The sequence below is a fragment of the Scophthalmus maximus genome, chromosome 13 (genome assembly GCF_022379125.1).
Source record: "Scophthalmus maximus strain ysfricsl-2021 chromosome 13, ASM2237912v1, whole genome shotgun sequence".
Classification (NCBI taxonomy): domain Eukaryota; kingdom Metazoa; phylum Chordata; class Actinopteri; order Pleuronectiformes; family Scophthalmidae; genus Scophthalmus; species Scophthalmus maximus.
The window spans coordinates 7701544-7712500 of record NC_061527.1 but is presented as its reverse complement, the minus strand read 5'-3'; the positions used below and the strand labels follow the sequence as shown (position 1 = coordinate 7712500).

Sequence of the window (10957 nt, the reverse complement as noted above, 5' to 3'; positions counted from 1 at the left end):
ATATTTTACACTTAACAAAATATGGCACATCGACTGGCCGTCACTCGGTTGTACAGTTGTTGGCCAGATGTTTCTGTTGTGGCTTCAGAGTGTGTGATCTCAGTGTGTTGGCTTGTTACACCGGAGCTACGTTCAGGGACAGATTCACATTCAGGGCCCACGCGTTTCTCTGTCACTGACGCGCACGACTCAAGCATATGTACTAAAAAGCCAACAACAACAACAACAACAACAACAACAACCACCACCATGGAGCCCACGTGGTTGGTCGGTTGGTGTTTGTGCATGAGGAGTCTTGACGGTCCGTCTGTTCCAGAAGGTTCTCCGTGCAGAGGTGCGCGCGCTGCCACCTCGGGATCTCGGCCTCGGAGATGGTGATGCGGGCGCGCGACTCCGTGTACCACCTGAGCTGCTTCACGTGCACCACGTGCAACAAGACGCTGACCACGGGCGACCACTTCGGCATGAAGGACAGCCTGGTGTACTGCCGGCTCCACTTCGAGACGCTGGTGCAGGGCCCGGAGTACCACCCCCAGCTCAACTTCGCCGAGCTGGCGGCCAAGGGCGGCGGCCTCGCCCTGCCCTACTTCAACGGCACCGGCACGGCGCAGAAGGGGAGGCCGCGCAAGAGGAAGAGCCCGGCCATGGGGATCGATATACCGAGCTACAACACAGGTGAGACATGCAGCGCCGCCGCCCGGACCCGGGGCCTCACACAGAGGCAGGCGTTTGAAGGGACAATGCATATTGGAAAGTCGTTTAAATGTAGGGTTTCTCGTAGTTGATGGTGGTGAAAAGGTAGCCTTCAGCCGCAAAAGACACACACGCCGAATTAATTATGATAGAGTTCATCAAACAAGTCTTCAACGTAGCTCGGGTTAAATACCCCTGGACTCAACTTAAAGACCCCCAGTTGTTCCCTGCATCACTAAAATCGACATAATGATCACACTCAAATAATTTAATTGTAGCCTACTCTTCTTTCTTTTTTTTTAATGCAGCAGCATACGTATTTTTGCTATTTAAAATAATAATTAAAAAAATGATCCCTGATATTTTTCCCATTAAACGCAGTCAGTTCCTCATCTGTAGCTCTGCCCCACGTGTGAAAGATTAACACGTGTGTCCTGTGGGGCGATGCAAATATATATAGGTGAAGGTCCCGCAGCCGTGGGCTAATTGATCGGCAGCACACGGTCCTTGAACGCACCGCGTCTCTGGCCCCAAACTGTGGCGCGTGTTTCACGGAGCGGGATCGAAATTTGACCTCGCCGACAACCTGTTCATCGACTCCTACAATTAAGACTAATCCGGGTCAAAGCAAACGCACAGTTTTGGGCGTGGGTGACGTGAATGTGGTTTAAGGCATGTTGCGTGGAAAAAAAAAGAAGAAAAAAAAGGCAAACCAAAAAAAAAAAAAATCGCCAAAAGAGAATAAACAATATCGGGTTTTTTGCACGTGCTTGACCTTTGCGGGGTCGAATGAACAATACCGGTCACCGCGGTGGACATTGGGACACTGTTAAATGTAGGTTTCGTCTAAAAATAATAATCCTGCGTTGAGGCAGTGAATGCCGCAGAACGACCCCCCCCCCCCCCCGACCCCCCAATGCGGCGTCCCCATTTTGCCCGTCGCTTTCTGCGAATTAGTGCGCGGTCGAGAAAGTTGGTCATTGTGCGCCGAGTCGCCCTCTTCTGTTCCCGCTGAATGCGGAGGAATAAGGGTAATCTGCGCGTTAATTGTTCTCCGCTAATTGAAGGCGACGTCGGAATCCCGGGCCTCCTGTGCGGCGGTCAGCACGGTTCTCAGGGGCACGGCAGCGTCCGTGCAGAGGGGCCTGCAGCAGGGAGAGGGCCAGGGGGCTGCACACACACACGCACACGCACACGCGCACGCACACACACACACACACACTGTACACCCACTCAAAGGCCTCTGGGTTTGTTATTCGCAAAACACAATTCCAAGAGATTATGCAAATCCCAAAGTTCTCATGCTATGAAAAAAAATAAAAAATAAATAACCACGGTGGGCCTGGAATGGTTGTCTCTTTTTTTTAATTTCATTTTTTTTAATGGGACAACATTCCTGCCTCGACAAAGGCTTTAAAAATGTAACCACAACAGGTATAAAGTCAGACAAAAGAAAACCCTACAGTGATGGAGGAAGACAAAATGTCCCTGTGAACTCATTATCCCGCAGCACAGACACAGTAAAGGCCCCACTGGGAATGTCACGTGTTTCATTTGGGACTTTTTAAATAGAATAGAATAAGATAAAAAAACAAAACAAGAGAGGCTAATTGGGTATTTATTCTCAACTGGAATTCTGTTTTTGAAATTTTAATTATAAGATGAATTTATGGCAAACTTACAATCTTCAAAAATATCCCTCAACCCCCCCAAAAAAGGAAATAAAAAATAGATAGACATTCATGTACAGTACAAGTGGAAGATTCAGTCTTGCTATTTTCTCTCTTTTTTCTTTCTTCCCTTCCTTTTGTTGTGCTGCTCTCCTCTGTTCATGTGAACGCTCTCGTTCTGCAGATCAGGAGAATCACACTCATGACAAACTGAGGGAGGTTTTGTTCAGGGGGGTTTTGTTTCTGCTTTAGCGAGCACATTCATGTTTGTTTCCACCAGGGAAAGGTGTGTGTGTGTGTGTGTGTGTGTGTGTGTGTGTGTGTGTGTGTGTGTGTGTGTGTGTGTGTGTGTGTGTGTGTGTGTGTGTGTGTGTGTGTGTGTGTGTGTGTGTGTGTGTGTGTGTGTGTGTGTGTGTGTGTGTGTGTGTGTGTGTGTGTGTGTGTGTGTGTGTGTGTGTGTGTGTGGCTCCACAGAGTATTCCACGCCACTCTAGAAAGTTTGGTCTTGTTTGGATATAGAGACCCCTAGTGGGTAATATCTAGTGAAACACGATCCGGTGGAAAGACTGGGACAGCATGAACACAGACGTCCATGGCTGTCATATTAATAATGTTTCTTAGAGGCGTCACAAGAGGAAGTCTCACATGACAAAAAATATATATATATTTCACACTAATGCATTACGCCGCACGTGTAAAAACACGTATCCCATCGTTTACGGCCTTTGTAGTTAATTTGTGGGGGAACTTGTTTGCTCTGCATCTTGTGTTGATATGATACGTTCATTATTTCATCAAGTCACTGAGACAAACAAAAAACCCAGCTGCTCAGCATTTTAGACAGGAAAAATTACCACAGCTCACTTTATAATTTATAACAAAATCCTGTTCTCTGCTGACTGGTCCTCCTCTGCCTCTTCAGGGAAATAAGTGATGAGGTCTCATATCTACGTTTTAACATAAATCCATTTTCAGTTAATGCATTGATGACATTTTTACTGCGTGTTGCTGTAGACATGCACGTTTTTATTGGACAAATATATTTTTTTGGTGCGAGAACAGGGAATTATTCAAAGATTTGATTTTTTAAAAAAATGCTGCGATAAAGGTTTCCAGCATGTATTTAATTCAAGCATTTGCATATCACCATCTTTAAGTATTTTACACACTGAGCTGTTGAAAAATGAGGCCCGTTAGGCCCATTGGTCTTCACTAACACAAGCAGAAATCATTTTAAGCCTAGTCCCAGTGAAAATAAATCTTTTAGATTTTTTTTTTAAAACTCTCCAAGCACAGTTTATATTAAAAACCACAATCATCATATAATCAAAACTTAAAATGCGTCTATATATATATATATGCGTAGAGAGCTGAAATTATTTCGGTTCTGTCGGGTCAATCTGTTCCTTTAATCGTGTAGAGAAGATTGAATCATTAACTACAATGACATCTTATAGTGTAGTCGCCTCAGGTCAATGGAAATGTATGAACTTACTTGGTTGAGTTCATATCATGAGTGACTGCCCTGATTTTCTCTGCAAACTAGGGCCGCAACCAACGATTCATTTCATAATCGATTAATCGATTAGTTGTTTGGTCGATTAAATGTCATAAAATGGTGAAAAATGTCAATCGTGTTTCCTAAAACTCCAAAATTATGTTTTGTTTTGTCCTCACACCAAATATATTTAGTTTACTGTCACAGAGGAGCAAAGAAACCAGAACATATTCACAGTTAAGAAGCTGAAATCAGAGAATTTTTCATGAAAACTACTTGAACCCATTATTCGATTATCCAATTAATTTAGTAATCGATTACTGATCAATTAATCGAACAACTGTAAACCTTGACCATGTAACATGACATTTAGCACAATAGTCCTAAAGCATCTTATTAGTCACCAGTGCAAATCATTTGCAAACAGTTTCGTGATTTCAGAATTATTCTCCTCGCGGTAGTGAAGTGATTTGCTTTAAATTTAAACAGAGGTTTAAAGGAAACGAAACCGTTTGCCGAAGCTGTCGTTCATCCGGACTCTGAGTCATGCCTGTGTGTTCTGCGCCCCGCCCCCTCAGGCTGCAACGAGAACGACACCGACCACTTGGACCGGGACCAGCAGTCCTATCCACAGACGCAGAAGACCAAGCGCATGCGGACCTCCTTCAAGCACCATCAGCTGCGGACAATGAAATCCTACTTTGCCATCAACCACAACCCGGATGCCAAGGACTTAAAGCAGCTGGCCCAGAAGACGGGCCTCACTAAGAGAGTTCTACAGGTAAGCAGATGAGCCGTTCTTCTTCTTCTTCTTACTGATCTGATCAGCCCATGTCTGTGTCTGCTACCCACCCCCCCCCCAACCCCCCCAACCCCCCCATCTCACACCTAAATTATCATCCAAGTCATCTTTTTCGTTTTCGTTTGTTTGGCTGGTCCATGTAGTGGTTAGATGTATATCCAGAGGTATTACCAGAGATTTGTGTAAATTCTTATATGCTATTATTCTTTTTTGGGGGGGGAAGGAAAAGAGAAAAGTAGCCCCTTAAACGCAAAAACTTAAGTTATTGCTTTAAACTGTTGCTAATATTAATAATAACAACGAGAGTGCACATGTCCTTTTTATCTCAGGAGCAGAGAAAAGTTGTGATTCAACTATCGCATATAAAAGTTATAAAAAGGATAGGATTGCTGTTTTGATTTGATAATTAAAAAAACCTTTGTATCCAGGAGCCAACTGGTTCATTGCTATCTGCCCCTTAAGCTTTAAAATTATGGATGGAAAATTTGCCGTTTAAAGATTGATTTATGTAAGGCAGGATCGACTCCATGCAGTGACAGCTGTGATAACGTGCTATGTAAAGTCATTACTTTTAGAACTTAATCCTCACTTAAAACTCAAAAAAGTAAAAGCCACACTGGGATTGGTTTGCAGGTCTGGTTCCAAAACGCAAGAGCCAAATTCAGAAGGAACGTTTTGCGACAGGAGAATGGAGGTGTTGATAAGGCTGATGGCACCTCACTCCCTCCACCCTCATCCGACAGTGGGGCCCTGACCCCCCCCTCCAGCGCGGCCACACTAACAGACCTGACAAACCCCTCTATCACTGTAGTGACCTCCGTCACCTCTAGTTTGGACAGCCATGATTCGGGGAGCCCTTCACAAACTACCTTGACAAACCTTTTCTAACAATCTATCTCGAGAAGACTGACTTTTTTTTTTTTCTTTTTTTTTTCTTCCTTCAATTCTATCTGATTTTTTTTTTTCTTTTTCGATTTTTTGATTTGATTTGATTTTTCTCTCCTCAATTGACATTTGGTTTTTTTAAATGTCACCTTTAAAGACGGCTCCTTGGAACAGAAAGTGCTGTACCGTGTACACAAACAGGAACAACAAGAGCAAGGACAGCGGCGGCCACATTAAAACACAAGGGAACCATTTTTTTAATGTGTAGCATCTGAAAGCGCATTGGCAGCCGTGTCTGTAGTTGACTTCCATCATGCAGAAATTGATTTTGGACATTTTGAAGTTGAAAGGCATCAGAAAATTGTCGTGTTTCACAGTTTATTGGAGGAAAAAAAAAAAAAAACTAAACTTGAAGCTTGTCTGGAAAAAACAATAGTTTTACATGATTTGACTTGATTTGTGCATTTGTCTTGAATTATGATTTAAAAAATGAGCCCTTTCTAATTTATGGTTAATTGGTAAATCTTGAAATACTATGAATATTTTTGCCCTCAGAAACCTGTATATGTATGCACTGTGTTCGCACTATCCAATTTAAAAACATTTTTTTTTTTTGTTGTTTTCTGTTTTGGAATAATTTGGGAAATAAACTTTGTAGAATGTTCTGTATATGGGTAACTCCAGATAAAACAGGCTTTAATTCTTTCCGAATGTTTCGGTCTTTATGACTTGGAGTTGGATGGAACCAGACATTGGGATATCTCACAGAGCCACGTGTAGGACGCCTAAATTGCATCGTAAGCACCGAAACCGAACCCTCGCAGCTTCTATGTGGCAGGTAGATGCCCAAAGCGCACGCACAGACGTCTGTCTCGATTCACAAACTCTACTGTGACGAAGAGAAACGAAAAGAAAAACAAACGAGGCTTATCCCACAATCTGTACAGTGGTAACTGTCCAACACGTAATGCAGTCAGTCCCATTGATAGAAACAGATAACAGATAATTAGAAAAACATTCGCAATCGGAGAGCAGTAAACAGACGCCGTTGTAATCGACTGTTTTCACGACAGAGCACTTTCTCCGATTTGTTCGGCTCCGCAGATCAACCGCAGTCAAATTTACGGATCCCATAGCGTTTCATATCCACGGCTAAACTGAGTTGCACAGTGACAATAGACTGCCCAGTGACAAGTGCATTATTGTTTTTATCATGTTGCTCAGGGTAACAGTGTGATTTGGAGTAAAAAAAAGAAAAGAAGAAAAAAAGAAGGAGAGAGCGGGGGGGGCGGAAATTGAGCGGTCGCGACGTTGCAGACTAGATTTGTCGATTCGACATCAACATTCAAACGACCTCAGATGGGTGGAGTCGTGAGAGGCAGCCAGCGGGAAATCATTGTCCGTGTGTTCGCCATATTTATACTTTCTTTAACGACACTTGCCACTGAACAGACCAAAAACATGTTTCTTCTGGCTGCAAGACAGAGAGGGGAAAGGAAGGAAGGAAGAAAGAAAGAAAGAAAGAAAGAAAGAAAGAAAGAAAGAGCAAATCTTCAACGGAGTTGACACATGTCATTGTGAGCGTCGCAGTTTGTTCTACCGTAGAACAAAGTGGTTCTCTAGATCTACTCGGTGGAGTAGACGCCTAACTCAGTTCTACTATGTGCCTTATGCTATAACTTGGGAGAAAGTTTGTGAACTTCAGGATATATGTGTTCTTTGTTAACTGATTCACATCCTTTTTGACGCCTCACTAGTTTTGTACTGTTTTGCATCTTATTTCCGAAGATCTTTTTATGGTGTATCCTGTTAAAAAAGAAAAGAGGGGCGGGGGGTGGGGGGGGTGGGGGGAGGGGGGGAGGGGGGGAGGGAGGGCAGCGATGTCATAGAAAGCATTTGTGCACTCTTTCTTCAGATATAGTTGGGTAATCCAAGAACCTTATATATTGATCTTCGTGTTAATAGTTGAGTACAGTAAGTGTTCTATCAAGATTGTCCATGTTTCCCTGTTTCTTGATAAAGATGGTGTATAGAAACTATTTCCCCTTAAATATTTATGGACCAAACGGTTGTTATATATCTTATTAAATTTGTGTGAATAAAAATACTTTGCTTTAAACGGGTTTTATTTTTCATTACACTCTTGCCATTTTCCGTGTTCTTTCTCGAATACAACCTTTGTTTTCAATCACATCAACAAATGAGAAAGTTATTTCAGGGTATTCAGTTATTGATGACCAGTTCAACGTCCTCATTTTTTGCTTCCATTTTTTTAATTTCTATTTCCTACTTTATGATGTTTATGGTTTGTTCTTTTTAACGTAATGCCCCATGGATTTGCATCTAAACCCTGCAGTCAAAAATTTGAAATTGCTTTTTAATGCATGAACATGGCTTTAAATTTAGATCAAAGGAATGCTGCAAAGCATATATTGATATATAGTATATTTTTTATGCATTACATATTGGTAAACCTAAAATGAATTAAGAGTAAATGCAGACCCCGTAAAGCCAGGTTGCTCTGTAGTTAATATATTCTTACTCTATCGTTTCTTTCAGGGAGAACAAATCTTGGGGCATTACAGCCATACATCCCGACGTTTGAAAATTCCCTAAAGTATTAAGAGAAGGGGGAAACTTTGATGGGAATTCCTCACCATTGAAGACAAAGACAATATTAGGATAAGACGATATCAAATTGAGAAAAAAATAAACAACCACCATAAAAACCTGTTTCAGTTGTTCAAATGTACGACAGATGATTTCAAAAAACAAACAAACCACAAAAGTTTGTCCTGAATGTTTGAGTCCATCAACGGAGGAGAACCCGCAGTGTATGAAATTCATGATATCAATGTGAAAAATAAAAAAATAAACACTTTCTGCATTGGAATGGTAAATGCACAAAATTATAGTAAGATGTATTGTAATATATAGTCCAACAAAAAGCTAATGGAAAGAAACAGGAGGCGTCCGATGTGACAACGGTGTGAAACGGAGATGTATTGATGTTTCTGAAACGAGCACACACACACACACACACACACACACACACACACACACACACACACACACACACACACACACACACACACACACACACACACACACACACAACCTTTTCCCCTTTTCCCCACTTGCCTTGCTTAATATATCAATTCCCACAATCCCTGTTACACACACACACACATACACACTCCTGCCCCCCCCCCCCCCCCCCCCCCCCCCCCCCCCCCCCCCCCAATGCACCCCGCCCAAGACTCCGCTTGCTAAGTAGAAGTTTTCTTTTGTCACAAGTGTCATTTCATAAACACATGGCCTCCTTGAAACTCGGCAGCAGGATGCCCATCAAGTGTGATGAGTGTGTGAAGGGGGACTGCAGAGCTGGAGCTTTGCCATCTGGCTGCACCGAGGGAAGGAAGTGGAGAGAGAAAGAAAAGAAAAAAAACACAAAGCAGATAAAGAAGAGATTCTCATTTTGCATGCGCCTCATCATCTTGTTAACATTTTTCCTTGAGATGTGTATCATTTCCTTTGATTCACTGTATGATTCACTGTCAGCTGCGGAATAAAGCATATCAAAATGATGTCCCTGATGATGCCCATATAGTAACTCACAGTGGGGAAAAAACAAAAAAAACTAATGTCATTGTAAGGACGTTGACAGAACTGCTTCAAGCTTATTTGTTCTTGACATTCAGCTTAATGTGGAGGGTAAAACATGAATGGCTTATTACCTCATTGTTGTGGATTTGCGTAAAAAGCAGTATATATATATTTATATATATCTAGTGCATGTCGAAACACTTGACCTCTCCTGCTCCTATATATAGATTGCATGGCATCTGGCATTTTCACACTTTACATGATATACGATCATTCCTTTAATTCTATTCTAGACCTTAAGAGAGTGATTTAAAGGTGTAGTCACACGTGAATGTTTTTGTAATAAAAGTGGAGAAAAAAACCCCCGGCAACACGTTATTTATTTTGATTGAAGTCAAAGTCTGAAAAGTCAAAAGCAAAAATGGTCGGTTAATGTCACAGACAAACTGTTACATAGGCGATAACTCAATGTCTTCACAGTTTGGCAGTGTACAGTCTCATTACCTATATATATATGTATATATATATATATATATATATATATATATATATATGTATATACACATACATATATATATATATATGTGTGTGTGTGCTATGTGTGATGTAAAGAATCTCTGTTGTGGACAGAGAAGAAAAGAGGAGGGGCCTGAGAGACTAAAGCCACATGGGGACCAGTAAACAGGCTGGTGTTGAATTCCAACAATGTGGGAAACAGCAAACACTCCAGTCAGTCCAAGAGGAAACCTCAGTCGCCGCGGTGCCCTGCGCGCCGCGGCAGCAGCAGCAGGGCCGACGTTGCCCGGGGTCTGACGGTTGGGCGGGTTGACACCGCACCGCGACAGGAAGCAGGGGCTGCGGAGGAAACACAAACAAACACAGCCGGCCCTGCTGAGTTCCTCTTGGAGCTGCAGGATGGGAAAAAAAATTCACGGCCCCGTGTCGACAAGAATTTCAGGGGGTTTCTCGCCGTGGGGTTTGCCGGTGACTGGAATGCATCCCATCACAACATCAGAATGTGTGCGTGTGTGTGTGTGTGTGTGTTTGTATGAGCAACCATCTTCTTGCCCAGTAGGATCGCTTCGCCCTGTTCCAGGTATTTGCAAAGATATACTAAATGACGCCAGGGACGGAAAAACACATAGAGCTGAGAGATGGTAAGTTTGGACTGTACTGCATGCGAGACGTTTGAGCGCCATGCGTGTCTTCGGTTGATGAACCTACAGTGTGATCGACCCTGTTTTCACGGTCCGATCCTCACGGTTGAATTATCCGATGAAAGGCAAATGGAGAACATCGTTGTCTGTCTGTGCAGAGGCCTCCACAAGTGAGAGAGAGGAGGAGGGACTCTGCCGGCCGACGCCCTCCTCCCACCTCGCGTCCCTTGCTCCACGTTAACGGTGGCCGTGCGTCAAAAGCGACGCATCATGTTTGCTGTCACACAAACGGCGTGTTCATAACCGATAGGCGACGCAGATTGTGTGCAAATGAGTGTTCGCAGCACTTCAAATGGAGATAGATTAGACAGAGAGGTGCCTGGTATGGGTTGAGTCACTGCTGAAATACACCGGCCCGCTGATTAGGCCTTCGCTGGGTCCGTGATCCAGACACACGCCGGTTCGTCCGGGTTTGGGTTTGACAAACCTGTTCAAACTTGTGACATTTGCAGCCGAGGCTTTTCTATTTCGTCTGTTCTGCCTAAAAGAAATAAATAATAAAAATGTTTTGCTCATAAAGGTCAAACGAGAAACCAACTCAAGGCTGTCAGAGCAATCAAATATCAGAGGAAAAAGTCTCTCCGGT

General features: G+C 42.9%; 1 protein-coding gene across 7 annotated transcripts in view; it reads left to right on the top strand.

Moving 5' to 3' along the window:
* lhx9 (LIM homeobox 9) overlaps nt 1-9509 on the top strand; it is an 18017-nt gene extending 8508 nt beyond the window's left edge. For 4 of the 7 annotated variants that reach the window (XM_035648722.2, XM_035648721.2, XM_035648720.2 and 1 more), the window contains 3 exons: nt 317-675; nt 4440-4642; nt 5297-7372. In XM_035648722.2, the coding sequence (XP_035504615.1) occupies nt 317-675; nt 4440-4642; nt 5297-5551 (817 nt within the window). In that variant the 3' untranslated portion in view covers nt 5552-7372. Of the gene's footprint in view, nt 1-316; nt 676-4439; nt 4643-5296; nt 7373-8107 lie in introns of those variants that run through there. The other 3 variants (XM_035648727.2, XM_035648726.2, XM_035648724.2) reach the window with 3 other exon arrangements.
* Nucleotides 9510-10957: the final 1448 nt, after the last annotated feature.